The sequence below is a fragment of the Catharus ustulatus genome, chromosome 6, assembly GCF_009819885.2.
Source record: "Catharus ustulatus isolate bCatUst1 chromosome 6, bCatUst1.pri.v2, whole genome shotgun sequence".
In the NCBI taxonomy this organism is placed as follows: domain Eukaryota; kingdom Metazoa; phylum Chordata; class Aves; order Passeriformes; family Turdidae; genus Catharus; species Catharus ustulatus.
The window spans coordinates 36,349,661-36,377,506 of record NC_046226.1 but is presented as its reverse complement, the minus strand read 5'-3'; the positions used below and the strand labels follow the sequence as shown (position 1 = coordinate 36,377,506).

Sequence of the window (27,846 nt, the reverse complement as noted above, 5' to 3'; positions counted from 1 at the left end):
CTGCTTTGGGAAATATAAATGTTAGGGAGGTCTGTTTTTTATACACAAAATATGTACCAGCAGCAACTTTATGATCATTTTGTTACAGCTCTTAAAATGAGCAGGTGTGCTAGACTTGCACCTGGTTCCTGTTCTTCTTTTGCTTATCTTGCATGCATGTATTGAATGCCTTCCTGGAACAGACAAAATGCTAATCTAACACTGGGATCTTCTCTCTTTTTTTGAGAGAGAGTTGGGGATCTGTCAACCAGGATCACTTGAGAGCAAAGTCCATTGTTTAGCAAATACTGTCAGGATCTCCATGACCACGGAGGAAGATAGTGATGTGTTTGCAGCCTTAAGGGTTTTAACTTTCTTCTTAATTTCACTTTACCTAGAATCTTTCAGTATCTCCAAAAGTTCATCTGATCAACATCTGGAAATAAATGAATAACTAGATGCACCCAAACCAGAAAAGCAGATTGAACTCGGAGGAAATTTTAATTTTAAGTGTGTGTCTTGGACTGCTACCAGAAGCCCTTTAGAATGTCATTGTTCTTTGGGGGAAATTTGAATGTGGACAAAAAGACCATTAATAAAGGCTGCAGAAACATCTGTTAAGAATCTGCAAGTTTCAAAATATGCATTAAAAAGTTAATTAAATAGAGATGGCACGGTTTAAAGTTCTTCATTTTCTCATTTGTAAAATTCTTCATGCCATAGGCTTAGGCCTGGTATACCTACTGGTATATGACTGAATTTTTTCTGTTCAAAGAGAAGAAACAAAGACCAACCATTACCTTCACTGCCTTCCTTAGTTCATAGTTAGAGTGTACAGGAAGATGTTTTCTCTCTCTGGAGAGCAGAGGAGGGAAATGGCAGTTGTGAGCAAGAAAAAAAGGACATTGCTGTTCTGCTCAACTAAGAAGAATGCAGAAGACCTCTGCCCTTCTCTACTTCCTAAGGGATCTGCCTCCTACTCTACCTAAGATCAGTGTCTGTCTGCTCCCTTCCAAGTATTCCTAGCTGGAAAATAATAATATAATCTTGCTCCTTTTTTCTTGGCTGACAATGTTTTTAACTCTGCTGGTTGGGATGGCTGCCCCAGGCTCACTCTGAACCTGTGCTGTGTGCTGAGGTAGTGTTGGACCCTTCCTGCTCATCCCAGGGAACTGCTGCAGGGGGCTTAAGTCTTGGGTGCAACATCCCCAAATGGCTTTGCCTTGAATATTCTGGAGCTTTTGAACCAACCTTCTGACTAAGGACACCCTGCTACTTAGGGATGTAATCTGAAAAGCTACTTGAAATAAAACCAGTGAGGGTACCTATTCCCCCCATCTTCCCATTGTTGATTTATGACTTTTGGAGACTGTATTTTTCCTTTATGAATTTGTATTTTGTGGAATTATGATGATGACTGCTGCCTGAAAAACCAAGTTTGGCTTACTGACAACAGAGGTCTTATCCTGGGTTAGGGATTGCCTCTATACCTGTATGTGTTACAAGTCCCTGAACTGTAAAGGCATATCTGGAAGCACATCATTGAGAGGGAGCAGCCTGGCTGGGATTATAAAAGAAATAGTGAAAGGCATTTCGGCAAAATAGATACAACCCAGGGTGTACTTAAAATGGAGATGGTTTATGCAATTCACATTTTGTTCTGATTGACAATGTTTTAGGAAGACTGTGGCCTGCAAACTCACTGAGCTAACACTATATCAAGGATAAGGGGCAAATGTCCAAGTGAATGCTCTTAATAAATCTGATTTCTAACCCAACTGCAGCCCAGAAAGGACCAGATGGGGTCATCATTCCCAATAACTACTGTGACTTCTGCCTCGGAGGCTCCAATATGAACAAAAAAAGTGGCCGGCCTGAGGAACTTGTATCATGCTCAGACTGTGGGCGCTCTGGTAGGTGACTCCTTCTTCCATCTTTCTTGTACAAAGGCATTTGTGTGATTTGGTTTTTGCACCTTCTGAAGATTTTGAAGAAAGGCAGCATATTTGGGAAGGGATAAAGATGGAATCTTATCTTTTCTCTGTGTTTGTGGGAAAGGATGACTGAAAAATTTTCTATTATAAACCCCATTGTTGGATTCACATATTTAAGCTAATGGGGTCTTATGAAATAACGACATTTTAATTTATTTGGTGGCTTTTGGGAACATTGGTGCATGTACTAGTTGTTCTTCACATGGAAGGAGAAAATCCTATGACAATTTCACAGAATGGTCTCTGTCTTTAAATGCTGTAATTACAACTATAAATTACTTACAAGATTTATGAAAGTTGCATGACAAGCATTCCCATTGATTACACATTTCATGCATTTCTTCATCCAAAAAAGAAAGAGGGAGAAAATTACAGGGTAGGTATGGGGCTAGCTGTCAAGAATTATCCTCTTACAAGATGACTATCATTAGTTTTGTTTAAAGAGGTTTTTATTTTTCCGTTTTCTTCCCTTCTCTCTTTTTAGATGTAGGCAATTGTATCTTTCCCTTTCCAAATTGTCTTTATTTCTGGGCTGTTGTTTTCCTCCTTCCTTTTTTTTTTTTTTTTAAATTTTTTTCTTTTATTTTCTTTCTTTTTTTTTGGAAAACTTTGTACCAGCTGAACAGTTATTTATAGCTCATGTAGGAGGTAGAGGTGGTGGTAAAGGGAATTGGGAGACCTTTAACAACTGCAGATTCCAACATTGGTCCAAGTTTCCACTTGAGAAACTTGAGATTTTTGTATAGTGGTTATACTAGTGGTAATAAGATGGTCATATAGAAATCTGAAAACCAAAGAGGCCTTGAAATTCAGTATGAATGCTGCTCCTTGTGTACTGTACTCACTGAAAGATGTCTGTTGCTTCATGGCTGAAATGTGATGTGGAATGTTCTCATGCCAAAGAAATGGCCTTTTAATGCTCCTGCTGAAATTCATAGTAAGCCTGTTACCTCATTCAATGAGAGAACTATTAGACTCACTGAAATTGCCTTCTGCAGTTGTGATCTCTGAAGATATTCTGAAATGATACTGATCACCAGAGGATCAATGGCAACTCCTTTGGTTTTCTCCAGGGGCATCCATATGAATGCTGTGCAGAGACATGGACCTTTTAGTGTACACGTGATTGCTTCTAATAACTGAAGGGGAAAGTCCATGGGGTCTGTGGTGCCATCTTGGAAGATCATTGCCCTTCACCTTGATTGTTATATTTCAATATAACTAATTTCAGCATTGTCCTGATATGGCACAGTGAGATGGATCCATGTTTTATTACCACTTAAACATTGCTATGGTGATTATATCAGAATGCAACACAAATGCATTAATTCCCTTGATTCCTTAGTGTGATAGAACAAGTAGATCAACCTGTAGCCTAAACTGTGCAAAATCAGTTGCATTAAATGCTATCCTTGCATAAATTCTGACCTGCTTGGGTCATTCATAGGGTCTGCAATGCTGTGACTGATGTGTGATGAAAGTGATTAAGGTATAACCACACACTAATCTCTAGACTAAAACAATGAAGCCTCTTTGGTGTCTGCCATCTTTCTCTTTTATAATAATGGAGAACATATTCATTACACTGAAAGAGAGGTCATGGAAATGATATTGCTTCTTCTGTTCACAAAGTCAGTAAAATCACATTTCTACAATATGGTTTATCTGCCAATTATTTTGTTAAATCAATTTTCTTTTTTGTGAGCAGGATTTACTTCTTTATGTCTCAAGCAATGCAGTGCACTTGTTATATGGCTGATTCCTGTAGCTGGAGCAGGGACTCAACAGTTGGTTGCTTAAGACCATGCTACTGTTTGTGAATAACAAAATAGATGTTCCCTAAAATCTCACACTTCAGTTTTCCTGGGGCACAAGAGATATCTTTTTCTCTACCTTCCCTAAAGGGGGAATTTGAAGGTTATACTATTAATCCCATAAAAAGCTTGACTGAGAGAGAAAACAAACCTCAATTTCACAGATTTCAGTATTTGACTTCTTTTTAGGAGTCTTCTTATGGTTGTTGTTGCTGTTATTGATATTCTGTGTGTAGACTTTCCTGTTCCATCCTGAAAGTTGGATTGACTCACACAATTTTGAACTTTTTAGTGTTTTCCAAGATGGGTTATTCCTCATCTCAGTTGTTTTAGTTGTTGAACTGTATATATTACTTTTTTTTTTTTTTTTTTTATTTTTGAAGGACATGGCATGAAATTTGTATTAAAGTATTGGTTTAGGTTATTTTCACTTAGTCTTCAAAATGTATTTGATTTTGTCTACAGAGGAGGTTCTTTAGGATCAGATGAAGATAAAAAGTAGTCCTGAGGTTGATGAGATATCTAGTGGCTTACATTTCTGTAGCAGAAAATTTGTGACTGTTGATGCCATTGTGCTTAGAGCTAACAATGTCTCATTACTTACGTGGTCTAAAAATATTTTAAAGTGGATCTAAGAAATCATGAGGAAATATTTTACTGTCTTTTGAAGAGAGGAAAACATGATTAACCCTTTCGCTGCTGTAGCTATGGGCACCTGTGGTGTTTGTAGATTTTTTTCTTGGAAATAGAAACTGATCCTTTGTTATTTTTCTTACTGCAGTTCTACCTATGCTATGTTGTTGGGGTGCGCGGGCACATACAATCACACACCTATGAGCTTGATAGTCTGACTTGTTTAATGATAATGAAAGTGATGAAAAAAATAGTGATGATGATGCCTGTTGCTTAACCCATGTGCTGATATATTCATCATACATGTCAGCTCATTTGGGAAGAGAAGGCAGGAGGGACGAAGCAGCGCCAGCACGCACTACGGAGGACTTGTTCGGTTCCACGTCAGAAAGCGACACCTCGACCTTTCATGGCTTTGATGAGGACGATGCAGAAGAGCCTCTCTCGAGCCGAGGAGGTGGCTGTGGTGGCAGGTCTCCCTCTGCAGACAAAAAGGGCGGCTGCTAAAATAACTAAAAAGACACAGAAACTCTGAGCTGTCCTTTTCACTACTAAGATTATTATTACCTTTTTATTTTTTTTTTTAAATTTTAGGTCCTCTTGGGTTTTTGGTTGGCTTTTTTTTTCCTCCTCCCCCCCGTTTTTTTTTGTTACTTTTGTTATGTTTTCCCAGTGGGATGTACACTGAAAGCACAAGCATTTAAAGCTCTTGACAACTACTTTGAAGAGACAGAAGGTTTTTGATTTTCCTGGGGTTTTTTTTTTTTTTTTTTTCTTTTTCATTTTAATTTGGTTTTTATCCCACCTCCCCTCCTTCGCTTTCTCTTTGGAAACATAAAAAGTGGATTTAATATTTTTTTTAATAGTGAGCAGAGTTGATTTTCTTGTCTTTTAATATATATATCAGCAAACCACAAAAAATACAGATGGGTTAGAGAACAGAAAGCAAACCCAAATAGTTTTTTTTAATTATTATTATTATTTATATATTCTATGTATTATTAGAAAAACTACTTTTTAAATAAAAAATAGAAAAAAAACCAACAAAAAAGCAATGGATGTCTACTTGATAATAGAACTGTTTCTAGAGAACCACTGTGGGCGGACTCTGTCAGGGGAAAGGAAACCCTTGATGTGATGGCTTCTGCATTTTGAGATTTTGCACTTACTGTAGCATGTGAAGTCCGGCTCTTCTCATAAATCTGCTATGCTACAGCCTGAAAATACAAGGAGCACCATCGAAGACCATGGCCTTGGGGAACACATTTCCATCTCCTTTGGACACCTTTACACTCAACAGATCTCCTCCTGCCTGCACCCCTTCATGTCTTCCCCACAACGTTCTACTTTTTTTTTTTCCTTTTCCTTCACCTTTCACTTGATGGACAGCAATTTCCAAGCATAGGGATGGAATATGAATGGCAATTCATAGACATCACAGACAAAACAAAAGGAGGAGCAGAATCCTGGAAGAAATGACATGGAAAAATACCTCATCAATACTTTTCTTTCCATTTTAAAATTTCAATTCACAGCATTTTTTCTTGTGTTGCCCTGTTTTTTCTCTCTGTAGTGTCTCATGAGACACTTTATTTGCTTTTTAATAGCTTGTTTTGAAATAAACCAAAGCAATACTAATTAAAGTTCCAAGGGCAATGGAGAAGAGAGTGACTCCCTTCCCAGCAACTTTCCCAGAAAGGAGGAAACATGCAGCAGGATTTGAAAGGTATGTCTGAGCTGAAATGTCTTTCACTCAGTTGTGAAATTTCTTGCTCTGGCTTTTCAGCAGACCCCTGACTGAGCTTTGTTGTAGCAGCATGTCCCGTAGATTAAATTGTATTATAAGTATGTGCCACATTCATGCCCCTGGTGAAGCTAATGAAAGTTTTGTGAGAGCAGGATCCAGACTTGTGTACAGTCAGAAGTGATAGTGTAGTTATTTAGTTATGTGTGTAGTTATGTTTTGCTGTCCTAGTGCAGGCAAAAATCTCCCTGGAGCAGGGGCAAGGTAAAGTTCTAAAGATCTATTTTTACCGATGTACGTAATGCAAGCAAATTGAAATAATGACTTTATTTAGAGCAAAGGCAAGAGACATTTCTCTGGACAGTGCCTAATCCTTAAACTGTAAGTGTGTGTTATTGATACTTGAGTAAAGGTCTTAGCCTTCTAAAAAATTTGGATATGTACAATGAAAGAAGCCAGACCAGACGGACTCAAGTTTTCCTGCTTCTTTGCTAGGGTAGTCTGTCTGTGAGAGCAATTTCAACTCCCTCCTCCACCTTCCAACTTTGTAGAAAAAAAGAGAAACAATTCAGTCTCTTGATTTTTTTTATTGTTCTCTTTAGACATGGCATGAGCAGTAGCTCATTCTGCTTTTAGATATACAGGCATATGTCCAGAATATAAACTAACTCATGTCTAGATTACATTAATAATCTGTCTTCAGGATGCTGTTAGAAAACATTACAAATACCTCTGTATGTGTATACCAAAGGACAGTGCATGCCAGAGCCATGCACACTTGCCAGGAGAGCGCCTGGCTCTCACCATTTTGATAATTCTTTTCTGTTGCTATTGTGTTTCTCCTGATTTATTATGATCAAATCAAGTGTCAGAGCAATTATATTTTGACATTATGCTGTCAATGAGAAGTGTACTTTAACTGATAAAAACATTAATTTCTTCCACAACCATTCCTTTTTTTTCCCTCTGAAATAGGGCAAGATAAATAGATGATGCTTTGCTACTCTTCTGTATTTACTAAAGCTCAGTCCTTGCAGCACCTCAATTAGGTAGCTGAAAGCTACCCAAGTACATCTTTCTGAAGAACTCCCATCACTGTATAAACTGCAGAGTAGGCATACTCTAAATGGAGTTTTTCCAAGTGGAGTCCTTAACATTGTCTTTTGTGAAATATTCCTAACATTCTGGGCTCTTTTGGAATACAAACAATAATCAGATGCCCATAATTCATGAAGTCTTGACTTAGTTTCGCAAATGCAGTTACTATAACAATGCATATAGTCTTAATCCTTTCGCAACCGAACCACCCAACTGGGTAGCACAGTACCGTCAGAAAGGAGCCACAATAGCTCATGAAGTGCATAAAAATTGCCAGCTGACATTTATTACAGATAGCATAGAAAACATACCCGCAGTTATTTATGTCATTAATGTGTACATGGATGTTCACTTGTTCCATATAGTCCTGACAGATCAAGTAAGGTGAAATTAATTTACTGTTATGGAGTGAGAGTAGTTCTTGGATTCCTCAAGATGCCTTATAAGATTGAGACAACCAATGTGAGTTTAGTCCAGCAGGCTGAGCGGTGTGGTACTGACCATAGGAAGGCATTGATCATAGTGAGGAAATTAGGATGTAGAGTTGGAAGCTAAAAGAGTACTTGTTTAAGCTAGGTTGTAAAGTAGTGTTAATGGTGAATATTGCATGGAGTGATGATATGGAAGTGAAATATTCTCAGGATACGTAGTGTTGAAGTGAAGGCTGGGAACAGGGAAAGAAGGTTGGTAGCTCCTAAGTTGAAGGAAAATGAAAGCAAATCAAAGGCACTTCTACACAAGACCCACTCATGAGGGGAAGATGACAATGTTAATGGGGCAGAAAATATATAGGAGAAGGTTTCATAAATGCAATTTTTAAAAAAGGACTCTAGCATAACCAATTCAGAAATGAGAGAACTGCACAGCATCCGTTGTATCTTAAAGGACACGTAGGTCCCAAACCAAACTTGAGAGGCATTAAAAAAGTTTGCCATGTGAATTCTGTTTTGTAACTTAAAGTTCATCTTTGAAATCAAAGAAATGTGATGCTCTTTATTCCCCAGCGATTTCAGCAGTTCAATGAGACTTTCTGTTCTTCATAAATTCTGCAAAGTTGTGTTAGCCCTTCAACTAATCACAACCCTGGCTACTCCAGTTCTCCAAAGATTCTTACTACAGGACGGTTGGCACAAGGCTGTCCAAAGATTCTCCTGAAACACAAGCTCCCAACAAACCATGTACCAAAACAAGGCAACCCCAATGTGAACCGTGAATAAAGGGGTGTTTCATTTCAGGCCCTTAATGCATGTTTTTCTCCATTTATTCATATAAACTGCCTCCTCAGGCACCTTTCCACTGCTCCATACTAAGGCATCTTAGGAAACACACTTAGTTTCTGGAGTCGTCCTCTGCTAACTGATTCGTAGATGGGAGCAGGAGAATAAAGGAAGTGGCATGCTGCTTAAACAGCTGATAAGGGAGAAGAAAGGCTACATGGAGTGGGCACTGATCCTTAGCCTATTCCATTTTGAGGCATTTAATTAGTTGAAATTTTAGCAGGGACAGACCTCAGCTCTTTCACAAAAACAGTATAAAATTTCAAGCATGAAAATATAGATTGCGAAAATTTTAAGCAAATACAGGATTCTGGTATAGAAATTAAAAAGCAAAAGGACAACCAGGCATGTGGTAGAAGAATGGTACTGAAATCTGACCTGCTTCACTTTGCATCTCTTCCCTTCACCCAGACAACCCCAGTTTTGTGGGCTGGATATTTATTTCTTGAATACGTAACGGTGCTTGGAATAATATTGTATGTATGTGGTAAGGTCATAAATAATGAGCCTAGCTGCTGAAACAAGGGCCAGAGAGAACTTTACCACTGACTTCAGAAGGATTACCACTGGGCTCTCTTAGCTATTGCTTTTATTGAATGAAGCCTCCCTGTTAATACGCTTGCTGGTATGGTGTAGACAAGCTCTGAGATGGCCATTTGTTTCAGCAGAATGTGTTATTAGAGTCCCCTCCCCGCATTGTTTTGCCTTTGAGCTTTTACATTAGTTATTCATTTTGAGTTCCAGTTTGCCATTTTACAGACCTCAGCTTAGGCTCTTGATTGAACACAGAGACTCAGTTTGCCGCCTGCTGATGCATGGAGCAAACAAGAACTGAGTCCAGAGAGTCAGAGCCCGCCAGTGCTGGGCCACCACTATGTTCTCTCCTGTCCGCTTTGCCTTTCTTTGGTTAATTCTTGCTATAATATTTTGAGATGGGCCCTAAAATATTTCAAATACTATAAAACTATGGAGTTTTCAAAGCCTGGCTCTTCAGGCAATTTGCCTCTTCCCCATGGCAAGTAGTTTTACTGAATCAAATCCTCAAGTAAACATTGTAATGACCCCACTGGGAGTCATCTTATTATAAAAACTGTAAAATCTGCCCAGTGTGTTTTGTGCTGCAACATATGTAGATGTTTCCAATAGACACCCATTTCACATTCTTCCTTTTTTTTTTTTCTTATTTATATGAAATTTGTAGCTATAAGTAAAGTATGAGGCACATGCATTAGTTCATGCTTGCATGGGGTTGTTTTGACAAACCTCACAGTGCAGGAATTCAGCTGGGGTGAGTTTTTGCTGACTGAGCCATTACAATAAACCCTACCAATCTTTATTCTCATTGCCAGATATCTACCAGTGTTGGAAAAAACCCAACCTGAATAAATACGATAGAACACTGAAATTGAGTCAGAATTATTTTGATGTCCCTGTCTGTATTTCCATGAATGTTAACTTGCCAATTTCAGAGAAGACAAGTTGTAATAACATTTAGGAAAAAAGCCTAAGCTCTTGGGATTTCTAGGCCTGATAGCTCTGTTAAGTGGATGCTGCCAGTTCATAATTTTGATTTATTCTTTTGGTCTCTGGCAGCTCCTAAGATTTTGGACCTTCATGTAGTCTAGAACTGATTTAAGAGATGTGGGAAGATATGGGAAGAGGCACTTGCATTTTGTGGAAATGAAGAGATTATTTTAATTGCTACCTAATCCTGCTCAGGATCTTAGCAGTATGTAACTTAGTCAATTCATAGAATAAATGCAATGAAAAATGCAATCTTTCATTCTTTCCAGAAGTTATTGCATTGCTGCCACCCCATGTGTATCGTTTAGACTCATGAAAATATCTTTCGTGCCATGCTGTATATGCCTGTAGCTCCCTACAAATAATTAGTAATAGAGCAAGATAATTAGAGCAGGATTTCATAAGCAAAGGTCTTAACCTCTACTGAAGAGACAGCTATCTAAGCTGAATGATGGTTATTTAATAATGTTCCCAATAAGAAAGATTGACAGTGTTCAGTGCCTTCCTTTTGGATATACTTTTTCTTATTTCATTTGTTTGCTTTGTGTTCATTTTTGGCTTCCACAGTCAGTTGAAACTCAGTCTGTTGAGCTATATTTTCAAGGAACTAGGATGCAAGGAATGTTGGAAGTTTGGTTTGTGCTGTTTCTCGGTTTTTTTGGTTTTTTGTTTTTTCTTTTCTGAACACGTTTTTTTTTGTCTGCTTGAGTTTGTTTAGTTTTACTTTGTATTGTACTTTTCCCTCTGCAGTCAGCCTTGCCCTCGTGGATTCCAGCAGCCTTCAAGCAAGACATTTCAGAAGAAGTTCGAGAGAAGCCAGGATGCTTTGACACTTCTTTCCTTTCCCTGAGTCTTCCGTACCTGAGTTCCATCTGGCAGAGGAGCCTGGACTGTGGGAAGTTGGCTGCCAACTGTTGAGAGAAGTTCTGGGGATGCCCTAAGCTGGTGCAATACAAAGAAGTTTTTTGAAGTCTTGATTTCACTTTCTTTTAAGTGTGTGTATAAACCCAGGTCAGACTGGAATTGATCTACAGTAGAACTGACTGAAAAACAAACTGAAAAAGACAACTATTTTATTTATTTCGATATTTAAGAAAGAAGTGCTGAAGTTGCACAGTATTTTTGTTTGAAATACATTTTACTTCAAATTTTAAATGCAATTTTGTGAAGACATGAAATTTTAAAAAGCACTTACTGTAAAATAAAGACTGAATATTTACTTTAAGGAAAAAACTTTTTTTAAATAATGAAAATAAAGGTCAACTCTGCTCTCTCTCTTACTTTAAAGAAGCCATTCATACATGTGCTGGGTATCTTTGTTTTTTGAAAATTGGATGTGGTAAGTGAAGATTGTTCTGGTTTATTTTCTCCTTAATAATGTTATCCTGTTAGATGCTTAAAATTTACTTTGCTGTACTATGTTAGGCACAAATCTGAACAAAAACTGTTGGAGTAGCGAAGACCAGGCTCAGTGGTTGAATTTTTTTGTTACCAGATTTTGTGTCCATTTCAAAGGACTGTCTTCTCCCAGTAGGATTGATGTGTCTCTTCTGCATGGTAAAAGATGTTTGCTCTTGAGAACTCTGTGAAATACTTCTGCTGAAATATGGGTTTAAGAACTGAAAACAACTCTGTTCATTTTTTAATTATTTTTTTGCTTTGGTAATTCCACAGCTGATTGTGAGTTGGTTGTAAGGGAAGTATCTAAATGTTAGGTGCTCTTGGCGTGGATTTTGTTGTCAAGGACGATGTAATGTGTAGAAAACTTGCGTACTTCACTTTCTGAAGTGGTAGTGGACTTTGAAAGGCATACAGGTGCAACCACATGTTTGCAATAAGCAACACAGGTTACTATGCAGGAGAAAAATACAAGTTCCCACAGCTGCAATCCTAAGTTGTCCTGTGAGGCAGCAGGGAGGGATGGTCACATCCCAAGTTCTGAGTTGTTAGGCATTTTCCCAGTGAAAAGGGTGTTCTTCCTTGTACAAGCACTGGAGGGTTTTGTTGGCTGCCAGATCTGCTCGCAGTGAATAGCACAGGTCTGTTCATTGTCTTGGGTGATGCAGTCTAGTAGGGATGCAGGATGACTTCGTGTCTAGGAGAAGAGTATTGGACTTGGCTCTGTCTGGCACCCCTGTTACAGAGGAGAAACAAACTGAGGGCAAACCACACCAACAGTTACTGGGATTGACTCTCAGGGTACAGGCAGAAATAAAGTAGTTTTGTTAACGTGGCTTACGTTGGCTTTCAGAATGAAAAAACTGTCTACAAAAATGCATGCTGACTAGGTGAAGCTGACAGAAAACCTGATACTGTGCTGTATTTCTTGCACACCTAGAACACAAACTCACCTCACTGAGAGGTTTCCATGTGTCAGTAGCAGCAAACTTCTACTCTTCTCCCTCTCCCTTCTCCCACTTCTTCCCAGATTAAAGCATAAAGTCAAAAATGACCATGTAAGGTAGTCATGCTCCAAGTAAATTAAATGAAAATTTGTGTCCTAATTGGGCTCTTTAGCAGGATGGGTTTGGTTTCTTCGTGTTGTTGGTTTCTAAACTTGCAGTGGGGAATTGCCTGTAGAGGGAAAAAAAAAAAAATTAATTTCATCAAAATATGAGACGCACAACTGTAATGAAGATTTGAAAACTGTAGGGTGTGTGTTCAGTTTGTGTAATATTCCTTCCAAATAAAAGTTTTGCTTCCAGCGTCCCTACTGTATATTCCTCTGTAAATATTACTTTCCCAAAGCAATTCCAAAAAGTCTTTTTTAGTGCAAATATCTTCTTTTAAAAAGACATTGTTGAGTAACATATATGTACATTTACTTTTCTAAGCTCTCCATTGTTTATAATACTCTCTTTGAAGCTTAAAATAAAACTTCCTCCTCTATTGATTTTGTTTCCCTTTTCCATTTTGTAAATTGACTTTTGTCCCTGGATTTTGTTTTGTATTTCCTAATGAACCATGGCATTAACCAAGAATTATCTTAATTTTTCTCTTTTACTTTCTCTTCTCCATTCTTTGGACTGCAGAAAATGGTCCTGTTTCTTGCTAGCTATAGTGAAGGTAGGCAGGAAATTAAAAAGTGCTTCTGCATAGGACTCATTATAAGAGTGTTTTCTATAATTTGATGATAATAGAGGATCTTCCTAAATGTGTTTGTATTTTAATAGCCTTTTTCATGAGATTGGTAGAGTTGCATTAAGGTAGTTTGGAGTCAAAGGTGGAGTCTAAGCTGTATGATAGCTGTTTGCATAGATTTTAGTGACATTGCCTTAAGGAGTCCTGCCCCTACCTATGCTGTTTCCAGTCCAATCACTGGAGTAACTGGAAGCTGTGTTTCCCTTTGCATTTCACAGTGCTGGCATGAGCCTTCTCTTTCCCCTTACATATATTAGATTATTGATATGGCTGTATAGAATGAAAAGAGAAAGAGGAAATACTGTTTCAGATTAGATGCTATCTTTTTAGGAAATTCTGTGTATGACCACTTCCCTAATGTGTTGTGTTTTATAAAGCTCTGTTATACAGATGGGCTCCTAGATGCCTGATTCTTAATATCTGTGTGATAGACTGCATGTTTTGTGGCAGGTAATTAACTATTCTTGTTCTTCTTTTATAGCCTTTCCCTATAAATTTTTATTTTTCACTGGTGTAATTTCAATTTCCATTAGTACTTTGATTTTCTACTCTTCGGGTCCATACAACTTAAAAACTTCACTGCTTGCCTTCAGACCTTGTCTTTACCTGTGCAAGACCTTTGACCAATTCACTGGAGGAAGAAGGAAACAAAAAGGCAATTTCAGCTATCTTTGCTGTCACTGTGGCCCTTTGCAACCTGTTTGGGATATAATAGAGCAGCTTATGGTTCCTTAGTGGATTGTCCTCAGCTGTTCTGTGGCTATAAAGGTCTTTTCTTTCCACGTGTTGTGCACTGGGCACCAGAGGCAGCTGAAAAGGTGGGGCAGGTGCCAGCTGCCTCTGAGCCTTGCTGAGAAGGCAGCTGTGATAGTCCCCTTAGAGTGCACACATCTGATGGCTGCTTTTACAGCCCCTCCTAGATTCTTCCATTTTCCCTTGGTAATTTGATCTCAGATGATCCTACAACTATCTGAGTTGCAGGCTTAGAGATCTTTTGCATTAGGATTTCATAGGGGCAGGTAATCTTTTGCTACCTGAAGGCAGAGAAAGGAGGGAAGGGTTTGTGATGGCTCCTGGTCAGTGCTACTGTTTCTGTTCCTCTCTAAGCTTCTCTTGAGCTTTCTGTTGTGCTGAAGAGGACAAGAGAGACCTAGACAAAGGCTGGATTGAGGGCAAAGCTGAATACTGACAAGGGGAGGGAAGGCTGGCAAGGCTGAGGGCTGGAATTATGTTTTCTCTGGGTGGAGTGAAAACAGCATCAGCTAATTTGATTTGGCCTGAACTAGAATATTGTACTGGTTTAAGATTTATTCCAAATTTTTGCCTGCAATAAAAAAAAAAAATCAGATTAAATTTACATCTTGTGTTGCAAGCTTGCAAGCTCTACTTCTATTTAAATCCATCAGCCTATAGATGATAAAGAAAACACATAATGCCTTCTCTCTAAAATCAAGTCTTTAATTCTCTGTAGCAATGACAGACTTCTCTGTAGCCCATCTCATCTCTAGTGTTGAAGATAGATGAGTAAGACCTCAAATACATAAGGCATGCGTAGCAGAGCACATAAGCGATGACTACTGCCCTTAGCTTTGGCTGGGTGTGTCCAAATTGTGTATTAATGTTTTTAAGACCTCTGTTATCCCTTGGAAATCATTGTATAAAGATTGTATTATGTTTGCTGTGCTAAAGCTGGACATTCGCCACAGTTAAGCCCTAACTTTGATTTTAATGACATTATGTGAGAGCCATCCATGGCACCTCACCAGCATATTTTTGAAGACCTAACTACATTTTCTGGTGTTTCAACAAATACTCTTGCAGTGTGTGTTAGAAACTTCTACTGTCACATCTGTTATTTCATCATGTTTTGTCTTTGCAGCCTGTAATTCTTCATGATTCCATGGGAGGTGAACCATGGTGGGAGAGAAGGATGGCATTTACCTTCATGAAAGCACAGATTTCTGGAGCGCGGTGTTGTGGCTAATATTGCCATCCATAATTAGAAACAGGTTTGCTTAATGTTGCCTCAGGCAGCTGTGGTCACTTTGAATGATCTGCAAGCCAACCACGGCACTGCTAAGGAAAAGGCAACATGACTTTAACACTGAAGCTGGGCAGTGGGCTGAAGCTCTTGCAACTTCTGCTGCCTGCCTGAGAGAGCTTGCAGAGGGTACTTATTTTTTGGCAACTCAGCTGATGGATGGTACCTCTTGAATAGGAACAGACACAGCCTCCCTTCAATGACTTAAAACTGAGTGGTTTGGATTTTTTTTTAAAGTGGATTTAATTTCTCAGTGCTGCTCATCTTCTATAACCATTTCTCAGTAAAACCTAGTTTATATCTAGGTTTGCATAGGTGTTAAGAGTAATTTTTTGCTTGGACTGAAGTCTTTTACTTTTACATTTCTTCAGTCTTTGCTGTTGTCTCCTCATATCAGTGACTTCATTGTGGACTGCAGGAAGTGAATGAAGGTGACCAAATTTTTTGACAGCCTCCTTTTTTGAAACAGAATAGAGATTTTGTGTAATGCTGGAGATAGTTTTGTCAAGCATTGCAGCAGTCTTAGCTTGCTATTTTGTATTTCTTTCTGTAGCCAAAAGCCATTAAATTCTTCACATGATGATTTCAGGAATCAGTACTGAGGCCAACTCCCCAAGGTGAGAGGAAGTCATTGGATAGTAAATAGTGGAAAGCTCTCCTGTCACTAAAGGGGTATTTTTTATTTTAGTGCTAACCAGTGTGACATAGCTTTCAAATTCATGTGGCACTCTGTGCAGTACAGTTTGCATGGAACGGCTTTAAGTCTATGTTCGAGAAATTAATTTTCCTCTGTTGGCACAAATCATAGTTGCTTCACATCAGTGCTCTGCTGGGAGTGGCTTAAATGTGTTAAACAACACTAAAGTCTTTCCAGCCCTTTATCCAAGTTCAACAACTTGTTTTTTACAATATGCTGAATTCTGGGTCAGAAGTCTCATCCATTGCTGGAATATCTGGACTTTGGATTCTTAAAGAGAAGTTTCCAGGATTTCTCATATCTTTCTATATTGACTGTGTCTCTGAATGCATCCATCAGCCTAGGGGCTTAGGATAATTTTTAACTGTCCACAGACTCTCTCTAGGTTGAATTTGCTGTTGTACTGCTCAGATTTGTGTATTCCTTCATCTGGAGAAAAGGATCTTCCCCAGCTTATGGGACTTCATTTCGCTTGCAGCCTCTTCATTAACTAGCTCTCCGAGAACCTTTCCTGACTTCCATTAAGGGTGAGATTTTACAAGTACTTAGTGAGCTGAAGGAATAGAGATGAATTTCCTAAGGATATCCACAGCCATTATATTCCTCTATGACTGTTTTTACATATTTACAGGTATGGAAATATGTGAAGAATTAGTCCCCATTAGGCTCAGTGAAGCTATCACTGATAATTGCCAGACATCTTGTGGGTCGTGGGATCCCACCTAACAAGTGAACATTGCACCCTCAACAACTGTTGAAAGTGGAATGATTTGGGGTACCCAGAGCCTGGTCAGACCAACCTATAGGAGAGGATTTCCCAACTTCCTGACCATTAACAGAACCACTGAGCAACCATCCAGCTGGCCAATGGAGCAGCCAGTTAAAAGCAGGGTCAGAGGAGTCACAGATTGTTGTAATACTGTGGAATGTAATTTTCGTTAATTAAATACATTAATATTCTACTTTTTTATATGCTTTGTTAAATGATTCCTTTGGTGCTGAAAAATAGCAAGACTAGTGAACTGTTTAATGAGGGACATTAGTGTCCCCTGCCATGGAACTAGCTGATTTCTTGTTTAGTCTGATGAGGTATTTAGCTGCTATGAGTTATTGGTTGTGTAGGTTAAAGCAGCACCACTCACTTGTTACAGGTTAAGGAATGGCCAGGACTTTGACTTCACAAATCTGGGGTGGAAAGTCTGGTGATCTCCAAGAAAAGAGGTCATGGATTTTAACCAGGTGGTCTTCCACAGAAAAAAAAAAAAAAAAAAAAAATCATCCTACTGTTTTAATCACTGGATCACTGGCAGCCTTTTGTTGGACATATACTCAAAAAGACCATTGAAACAACTGAACTGAAAAATACCATGGTGAGGATAAAAGATTTTGGTTTGATTCAAAATGAAACACAATCTCTCCTTCTCAATGAAATGACCCTTTCCCACTGCGAACTGTGCACAGGCTTGAATGAAACATTTCATTTGTGACTATTTTTTCTCTTTCTTAAAAACAATTTCCTTGAGTTAACTTTTGAAGCAAGGTACTGCTCCAAAATGAAAGTCCAGCTTCTTATTTGTGAGACACTGGTACAAAATGTCTCAACCTTTCTGAAAATCAGTTTTTCACCCTGCCACCTCTTCATCCTTTCTTCCCTCCCACTTACTTTTGACTGAAACTACTTTGTTCAAATTCACTCCTTCACTCAGATGTTTAGATCACCTTGAAACTGCATTTTTTAGAGAATAAACAAAGACATTTCACTCCCTCCTACCACGCTCATACTGATGCTCTTCAGCATGTGGTTATAGCTCTTACTTCCCTCTAGATATTGATGTTGCTGGGAGTTTGGTGGGGAAGCAAAAACCGGCTGTCTTGTTGATGAAATCTCTATTGACACTTAAAAATTTCCAACCAAGTAGAGGCTTTAACTGACAGAGAAGGGGAAAAAAACAGTGGTTTCCAGCTTCTGGCACTGCATTACAAACAATGGAGAGTGTGCATGGAGATCCCTGCCTGTTTGGCAGCTGAAAGGAATTTTTTAACTCAACAAGGGACTGAAGTAACTTGCTCTAAATTGGTCTTGTTTGTGTTGAGTGAGGAGGTTCTACTTATGTCTGAATATACAGTCACATTAACAACAGTGTAAATTATGCTTCTGTGAGAAAGACAGACCTCTTGCGTTTTCAGCATGTTCACATCAATTATCAGTCCTTTACCCATCATGTGCTGAATATCTTTACCTAGATGGTATGTGGTTACCTCATGTAAGAGCAATGAGGTCACTGTCTATGCAATGGCATGGTGTCTTCTGCATAGTTAAGTTTCTTTAATATTAAAATGATGACATTTAAATAATTTCTCTGCAGTTTGCCATTTCATTTGAAATTTCTGGAACTGTGCTGGCAGGGAATTACTCTAGAGTCATTCCTTAATCTTTCTAGAAAGTTAGTCCAGAGATTGTTAATACTCTCTCATTTTCCCCTTTCCTTTCCCCAAATTAACCAACTCACCCAAGTGATAGTTGTGTTTATGAGATGTCTGTTCTGTGACTCATGGGTGAAATCACCTCCGAAGTTCTCCCCACAGTCCTTGATGCTTGAGGAGGATCACAGTGGTGTGGTGGGGTTGCCTTGATGCTTTCTGACCTGACCTGGTGAGCATGGCCTGTTTTTAGTGAAGAGGTGTCCATGTCATGACACATCACCTTTGTCGCGCTCTCCTGCATAATCCCAGCAGAGAAGCCCCTGTTAGAGTGCTCTGGGGAAATGATGTGTCCCATCCACTGTTGCCACTGGCTCAGGTTTTTCACCCTTTGTTGGATCAGTGTGAAAACTCTGGAATCTTTTCAAATGCTGCCTTGATATCATGGGCAGCGCTCAGCATCCCCGCAGGTGTGCTGCCATCTGTGGCTGTGTTAGAGGGGCAGTTTAACTCCAGAGGTACCGGGGGAAGGACCAGGTATTTGGACAGCAAATGTGGGTTCAAGCAGGTAGCAGAGTCCTTGTTCATGTTAAAGAGCGGGGAGGAGGAGCAGTGCTGACATCTTGTTTTATGGGAGGATTTAACAAAGGCACTGTGCTCGTGGAAGGCTATTCAGGCTGCCATTTCCCTAGCATTTTAAATACCACCCCACTCATTACAGCTGGGGATTTTGGCTCTCTCAGGGGGGAGGAGATGTTCTAAATGGCCTGCCAGGGAGGTGGATTTAATGCAGTAGGAAGAGTTGGCTTCACCAAGTTAAAAAGCAAAACAAAACCCAATCCTCCATTCCTATTTTTAGTGTTTATGACCAAGTATTTTTGCTTGGTTGCTCATTTTGAAAGGGTTTAGTGAGCCTGCCAGTTGATTGAAAGCTCTGTGGTGTGTGAGCTGGCCTGGCTGGGGAGTCTGCAGTGCATAGCGACGAGGTCGGAGCTGTGCCGGAGGTTTTTTTCCACTGCAGTTTGTTGAAGGGTAACGAAAATGTCCCCGGGGCAAAGGGGATGTTGGCTTTCCAGGTTGTGGTGATTCATCTTCCCTGGATAAGCAGTCTTCCTCCCTCTCCTGCATTTTTATCTCCATCCACCTCACCCCCACTTCACTGTGCAACCAAAGGCAAAGCCAGCCCCTCTCCACGTTTTGCTGGGGGTCTCTGACTGCAGCCCCGGTGAGCTGCACCAGCATTAGCATTCAGTGCCTGTCCTTGTGCCCAGTTCATGTTCTATAAATGGGTTTATTCTCGTCATTAGGAGCGATGTCCCGGCATATGGAGTCCGTGCGGTGCCTGCAGGCAGGTTTCCTTCCTGTTGGTGTTGGTAAGCAGCCCAAGCGCCTCCTGGCAATTAGCAGATCGTTACCCATAATGCAGCACGCAGCGATGCAGCCTGCTGATTTTTCTGGAGGTCACCCTGACCTAATTCACCCCCAGGAATTGTACGGCGCTGGCATGGCTTACCAGTGCATTAACAAGCTGATGCTTCAGTACAAGGTTATTTGAATGCTCCCACATTATTTTTCTTAGGCAAGAAATAGCCATTTTGTCTAGCGGCCAACTGTGGTTAATAGGGGCTAGTCTGGAAGGAGGGGGAGCCGAGTGCTGTCTGGTTTTGCGATGAGACATCGGGGCCTGTGCCATCTCCTTTGGCTTTCACTGCTTCTGATCCCCCAGGCTGCACATGCACAGGGCTCTGTTTGTCACCTCAGCTGTGTGTCACCACAGCATGTTTGCAATGCAAAGAGCAGCATGTGTCAGGTGTGCCTCAGTCCCCACGGCTCAGCTTCGGAGGGGAAGGCCGAGGGACAGACCTGTGCCCCAGATCTGCCCCAGTCCAAACCCCTGGCAGATATGAAATGGAGATGCAGGTTTCAGCCTGTGCCAGGCAGTTTTGGGAGGGCAGATGTGCCTGGCTGGAGGGGGACACCCACACAGCAGCAGAAACTCCGGCAGGGCTCATTCTCCCTCTGGCAAACCTGAACACAGGGCAGAGGGCCTAGCTGCAGCATCACCAGCCCAAATCAGGGTGTTCTCCCAGGGCAGTGATTTGTGTGCACTAAAGATAATTGTTGGCAGTTTTTAGAGACGTTAAAAACCTCTAATTTATTTATTTATTTTCATTTCTCCCTGCTAAGATACGTGTGGCTGGATTGTACATGCTGAGGAAGGGGCATACTCAGGGAAAGGCACACACAAACCTATTGCAGTAAAACTGTTTGAAAACATTTCTCAAGCAGTTTTCCTCTAAGATATGGGACATCTGCTACCGCGGAGAGGGTGTGTGGGGAGTGATTTGACTGACAAACCATTAGTAAGCCCAGAATAACTCAGTCCTGGCTTGTCCCTTTGCATGCTCCGCAGGTCACCCCTGAATCCCACCCAGTTTCTCCTGCCACCCTGTGCCAGACAACCACACTGCCTTGTCCACAGCTGATCTCCCTGGGTGCATGTGGGTCTGTGCATACACATTTGTGCAGACTCCGTTTTGTTTATGCACACGAGTGGCCTGAGCCAAGCTTTGCTCTTATATACCCTCTGTAACTCAGCTTATCTCAGCTGATGCTTAAAATGGCTTCAGAGGAAATTATGCAGCATTGTAGAGTCAAAGCTGCGCATGAGTAGAGTTGGTGGGTGGACTTTCCTCAGGCAATGAAATTTTCTGGAGAGTGCCTGGAGATGAGGGGTCTTTTGGCAGGAGCTTACTTCTTTACTCCCCGTGGCCTTTGGTGTTTGCATGGCTAAAGGAACAGCAGGGCAGTGAAGAAGAGTGAGCTCTAAGTGCTACCTGCCACACACCACCATTTTATAACTTCCCCAAGGTCCCTGGCTTCGCTTTCAAAACACAGTCTGCCCTGCTTTCTCCAATTACACATGCCAAACTGCAACTGGGGCTGAACCACTGCCACTTGCACAGGGGTTTTATTTGTGCCTTGGGTGAACAATTAGAGTGGGCTCTCTTGTGTATCAGTGTCAAATATTTGAGCAATTGCTTGCAATTTATAGAAGTTCTTCCACTGGAACTGGCAGTACTGAGAAGCAAACCAGCACCTCCTGAGTGCAGCTGGCCACCAGTCCTGGTGCTAATGCAGCAGAGTGCCCCTTCTCTTTTTGTGGGCTCAGTTTTAGCTTTGTCCATGCTGGCCAGCACAACTGTAGGGCCAGAAAATGAAATAATAGGAACTATAAGCTCTTCTACAGCTGAGTGGTTTCAGAGATCCATCAATTATTAAAGGCATTAATTCTTCCACAGTTACTGGCACATTGTGACATATAAGAATAGAGGAGAGTTGGTCTTTGACCAAATCAGACCAACCAGACTATTCAGTGAAACCACTGAGTCCTTTTGGACTCACTTCTTTAGCAGAGTTGGCAGTGCTGGAGCACACTAGGAGAAACAGCTAGGTTTTCTTGCTTCAGTCAGTACACAGAAATTCACAGTGGTGATATTTCCTCTCCTGTCTGATAATAATAAACCCCACTGTGGTGCGTATGAGACTTTCTTTTGTTTTTATGTTTTTCTTTAGAAGCTGGATCCAGCAGGACCCTGTACTGAAGGGGGGTGAGACAAGAGCTCTTCAACTGCAGCCTCCAACATCTACCCTGTCCTGGCTGTCAGGAAAGCTCTTATATTTTTCTGTAATGAAATACTCCTGCTTCTCCATATCACAGAGATAGTGTGGCAGGTGGTGCCTTGGATCCTCACCCCATGAACACTTTTGAAGGCTTCTGCTCATGAGTACCTCCATTTGAGCAGGCAGGCATATCTCTCTACACTGTAACACCTTCACATTGCAAGATGGGAAGGGAAATGCAGAGAGCTCCCCAGCCTCATCTCTTAGGAATGTTTGGTCTTTTTCTGAGAGTTGCAGCTTCTTGAGCCCTGGGATTCTGGCAGAGCCAAGCCCTTCATTGTGCTTGGATAATCTAAGTTTTTAAGGACCTTATCTAATCCCACTGCTGTTGACACTGCATATCTGTAAGCGTGCCTTCTTAGACAGACAAATGAGGGGTCCCTTTTAAAATCATAACCATAAAATCATATCACTTCTTAGAATTACAAGTTTCCCTTCTTTTCTACAGGTAATGGTAATAATTCTGTCTAATGATGGCAGTGGTCACAACAAACCTTATTCAATCTAGCAGGAGGAAATTCTGCATTTTCTTTGCATGTAAACTTCCATTATTTGGATGGGGCTCCTGTGACATAGGCCATTATATCTGTAATATGTATTTATAGTTGTTTAAAGACCCGAAAGTTTATGGAATAAATCTGATGCAATATAGCCAGGAGGCCCGTGAGTTTTCATCATGCTATTGATTAAAAAGCCCACCACTACACTGTGAAGATAATGGAAAGAATTGGAAACTGGGTAAAAATTCCTTTTATTCTGTATAAATAATTTCACATTTGTTTAAAAAAAAGATTATTTGCTTATTTTTTCCTCCTCAAGATAATCTCTGCCTTTGTTTGAAAAAGGTTATTGATTGGATTGTTAACTTAAATAGTCTGTGGCGGGTGTGACAGAGCACATGGCTGCAATTAATCTTGCAATGCAGAATCCATTATTGAAAAAGCACTAATGAGCCGTTCTAAGGCCTTCACTGGTCACAGAGCGCCTGGAAGCAGCAGATTGCTCCTGCCCTTTAATGTCAGTTTTGGTCTTTAGTGTTATACAGCCAGTGTAAGCAGAAGAGATTTTTAGATATTTTTAGGGTATTTATATTAAAATTTTCTTTCCCATCAGCCTGCAATTGTACCAGGTGAAGGATACAAGAAATGGTCTCTGAATGTGCTCACCTCCCCACTCCTCTGACCAGATGTCTGGTTGACATAATGTGCAGCTAAAGCCAGTGGCATATGAAACACTGATGTCACTATAATATGTAGTCTCAGTCTCAAAGTTCAGATCCAGAGGAGAGTTTTGACATAGATGAGGGGGCTTTCAAACCTGATCTACACTTTAAAATACTGTTTTAGGACGAAGGGATGAGCTGTTGAAAACCTCACTGCAAGTTTTATTGTTTCTGTCTGTTGTTTATAGCTATTGCAGCATAGCAAAAGTTTAGGTAGAGAATAGTTGTGGTAGATTAGAAACCGTCAATGTTAACATATTGCCTTCTCCTTCAACAGAACTGCTCCCAGGGTGTATTTTAGAGGTCTGTCTATTGACTTCAGTGACACCATAAATATGTGTTACTTCCTCCTCCTATTAGATCTGCAGAGCTGATACAGACTTGGGAGACTGATCCAGGGCTTCCCAGGGTGGAGCCACCACCTAAATTATTAACTGAGTTTCAGCTGCAGACTCTGCTGCACACCTTAGCCACAGCAAACACTGTTCATCACACAATTAGGTGAAATAAGACTGTGTCTCCATCTTAAACACATAGCAAGAAGACTTGCAGTTCTCTGGCTTTTGTGCTACTGCAGTGCCCCTAACTTGAATCACATTTTGGACTGCTCTGTGTGCAAAAGAAAATTGTGTCCTGAACTAGCCTTATTTTTAGGAATAAAAAGGGGAATTTGAATCTACCTGTAGTAGCTTTCCACAAGCAGCTACAGGACTTTGTGTTCAGGTATTCTGACACAGAAGGAATGCTAAGAAGTTCTGGTATATGGAGCAGGGATGGTGTTCACTAACACTGCCTTGGTAAGTCTTGGAGGTGTGAATTTTCTCATAGCATGTAAAACACTAGGTTTTGAAGACAAGTAGCAAGAAAAGACAGAGAAAGAGATTGTGAAGAAGGAGAAAACAGGGAGGAAAGGAAAAATAATTTTAATATTTTGAGTATGTAGTGACATGCTTGCCATATACTACAGTGCCTCACCATGCTGATAGCATAAGTAAAAACAGTCTTTCCAATGACATAAAGTTGGGGTCATGGTACCACAAGGAATGTTGCTTCATGTGAAAAAGCTTCTGGCTTAGAGGCTGAAGAAAGACATTGTTTTTACCTTACACATGCAGCTATGCAGACTCAGCTCTTGTAGTCACAGTACTCGGAGAGAGCCTAATCAAGTGGATTAATTGGTATGTTCTTGCAAAATATTTCTGCATTGCTACTAAAAAGAAACCACTGTGGCCCTCACTCTATTCATAATTCTTCTAAGGAGTCCTCAGCCCACAAGAGACCATTTCTTTAGGCTTGTGGTAGGTGTGGTTCCTAAGAAGTGCTCTGCAATACAGATAGAATGAGGCACCACTGATGTGAGATGCCACATGGGAGACCTGCAGTTGTTTTTGAGGCAAATGAGGAACAAAATAGCCAAGAGTGATAACTGGAAGAGAGCAGGAATGGCTATGAAGAGAAAGAGATAAAGTAGTGAACAGGAGCTCACCCTCACGTTGTTTTAGAAAGGAAGGGTCTTCAGCTGGAGTCTCTGGAGTTTCTGTAATGAGCATTGTGTGCACACAGGCAAGTGAGCATGTGAAGATGTGCGTGCATTTAGCTGGGATTTATTTTTGTATGTTTTATTCCATTCTTTCTATTTCTTTTCAAATGTAACTGAAGCTGTTTAACTATCTGATTAATTCCCCTCCCTATATGAGTTGTTTTCTGTGATATATTCCAGTACAACATTTCTGGAAGCAACTCTCTGCTGTTGGGATGAATTCCTCCCTGATGTGTAGTGTGGTACATTTGTTCTATTTACTGGTATTGGAATAAGGTTTGCATTCAATGTAAATCAAATCTGGAGGAACATTTCAGTGTCATGTCAGGTTCTGCTAGTTTGGTAGTATCAGAAAGTATATGTGGTCCTCTCAGCATGAAAAGGTACCTTGTCACATCTCCTTTTGCTTAGTTGCAGTTTCAAGGTCTCTAGGACTTTAGTTAGTCCACTGTAAATCTCTGTAAAAACTGTCACTTTTTTTTTGTGGTGACATATCAAGGGTTCCAAAACCCTGTCATCTTCTTGGCCCATCTGATCTCATCAGTATTGTCAAGATGTTTCTTTATTCAAAGGCTTAAGAGTGATATGAACAATTTCATTGATTCCTTCTTCTCTAAATAGCTTCTTTATTTTCTATTGAATTTTTTAAATAATTATGCATACACATTTCTTTGCTAGACAGGCTTAGTTGTTGCATCACAACCATACAAATATAACTGGAGAACAAAAATTCTTATTACAGCATTTGGTGGTATCATGAACACATAAAAGAAATAGATTCCCTACATTACTTCCTTATCCAGCAATTCTCAGCAACTGTTTGCTTCACTAGCTGGAAAATACAGAAACTTTTTGTAGGGTGGTGATGGCTGCTGTAATGACACAGCAAAATATTACTGATAGGTCTGGTAATGAAGATGACACATCTGTGCCCACATCTACCATAGACATGCCTTTTTTTTCTTATTGGAGAAACAGCCTTTCTTTCTCCACTCTTAAAAAGGCACTTAGGCTGGTGGAAGTGGAAAGGCTTTTTTCCAGTCTATTGGTTGTAGTCTAAGAACAGCAGATAGGGTAGAGGTGGAAAACTCCACGCAATTTATGGTGCCAGTTTCTAGAAAAAGCAAATGGCATTGCTGGATGTGCATACCTGTGTTCCTAGTCTTTCTGCAGATGAGCAGTTGTCTCTCCCTGCCCTGACTATGCACAGTGTTAATGTTTAAGCGTGTCAGAGAAGGATTCTAAATATGGGGCTATCCAAGAAGGCAGGCAGCATCTTATTGCAGGTGACTTAGGCCATGTCTCAGCCAGGTAAGGGTGGTTTGGGAGTACAGTACTTCATTTCAGCGTATTTGTCTTGTTTTGTTTTGCAGAAGGAACACTGATCCTACCTTTGGTTTGTTTGTTTGTTTGTATTTTCCCCTCCAGAAAGCCCATTGCTGACCCTGCTACTGTGATACCGCTGTTTTGCAAAGCTGAAGTCGACACGCATGTAGGGGCGGGGGTTGTAACTCTGGCAATTTGTCCTTCCCAATTAGATGTGACTGTTCTGCTAGCTTTCCCTCCTTTATTCCTTTCATTTAGTTCATTGTGGGAGTTGGCTTGGGTTTATTTTTCCTTTCGGTTTCCTGTTTTGATCCTGGAAGGTTAGCTGTGCAATTTGGTTTCTTCTGTGCCAACCGACTTTGGCGGCAGAGCTCTTAAAAAAATTAAAAGCTGTATCCTTCCATCCCGTCTTGCATCTTCTCTGTACGCTGCTGCTTCCATTTAAGAAAAGTTTACAGAATTGCTCCACCCATTTGGACACCAGGAAGGGAAGCTGTGAAGTGGAGAATAACCTCATTTCCACCAGGTCCTTCGTTCCGGTCGAAACAACGCTAATTGAAACTGTAGTCCAATTTCTATTAAGACGGATGGTCTCTCTCTGAAATTGGGTTTGTTTCTGATTTCATTCTTTTTCTTGTTCTCGTTAAAAAAAAAAAAAAAAATCCCCACGAAAACCAACTCAAAGCCAAACCATTTTTAAGAGCTCTGAATAAAACTGCTTTGCCAATGGGGAATGGGTGGCGATGACTCTGATTTTCTCTTGTGCCCGGCAGCGAAAGGGTTAATGCCTGCTTTCCTCTTTGGTATCTGTTAGTTGCAGCCCATGTTGTGATCAGTCCATGTCCATGTGTGTTTTGTTCCCAAATTTAATACCATTTAATTAACAAGCAATAAGTGAACCTTAACAATGACCGTTGTTTCTGATCTTCCTCAGGACACCCGACCTGCCTGCAGTTCACCACAAACATGACTGAGGCTGTTAAAACCTATCAGTGGCAATGCATTGAGTGCAAATCCTGCAGCCTTTGTGGGACCTCAGAGAACGATGTGAGTCCATTTACCTTTTCATGCAAATGAGCATCACCGCAAGCTGCTGCACTGCCCACCCTTGAGAAGCATGTGGCACTGGTGTGGGTCATTGTTTTACTGCTGCTTCCATGCATTCCAAGGAAGAGCCACCCCTGAGAGCAGAGATGGGCTTCTCCCCAGTGTCCCCATTCAGCCACTGGTCTCTACTGAAATTACCACGGGTATCATATGGGGCCACTTAAGATGCTGATACTTTGTGTACTTATTCAATAGAAATTAGGGAGGGCCACAAATTGCTGTTGCAGGGAGCTTTCAGTATGATAGCCAGAAGTAGATGTGAATACATGATAACCCAAGAGAGGCAAGTATGCTCCTTCTGTCCCTGATTTTCTTTACTTTCTTGGTATGATTTTTTAAACTTAATTACAAGACTTGGGAAACATGAAACCCAGTGGGATGGCTAAGCTCACCTAATCACCAACTCCAGTGATTTCCAGAGCCTGCTGCTGAGCAATGTCCTCCCTGTGGGGTTTGCAGTTAAAATCTGATGCTAAGGGTCCTTGGTGACCTGTGAGAACCTTGGAAAATTGACAGTGGATGAAGAACTTTGGAGGTGATTAGCTAACACTATATTCCCTACAGCAGAATAAATTTGAAGCCTGAGATTTTGTTTTTGCCTTAA

General features: G+C 40.5%; 1 protein-coding gene across 9 annotated transcripts in view; it reads left to right on the top strand.

The window, feature by feature from the left end:
- Positions 1-27,846, top strand: part of DPF3 (double PHD fingers 3) — a 155,260-nt gene that overhangs the window by 124,859 nt on the left and 2,555 nt on the right. For 5 of the 9 annotated variants that reach the window (XM_033063590.2, XM_033063582.2, XM_033063581.2 and 2 more), the window contains 2 exons: positions 1,764-1,892; positions 27,070-27,182. In XM_033063590.2, the coding sequence (XP_032919481.1) occupies positions 1,764-1,892; positions 27,070-27,182 (242 nt within the window). Of the gene's footprint in view, positions 1-1,763; positions 1,893-4,730; positions 5,472-10,813; positions 12,968-27,069; positions 27,183-27,846 lie in introns of those variants that run through there. The other 4 variants (XM_033063584.1, XM_033063588.1, XM_033063587.1 and 1 more) reach the window with 2 other exon arrangements.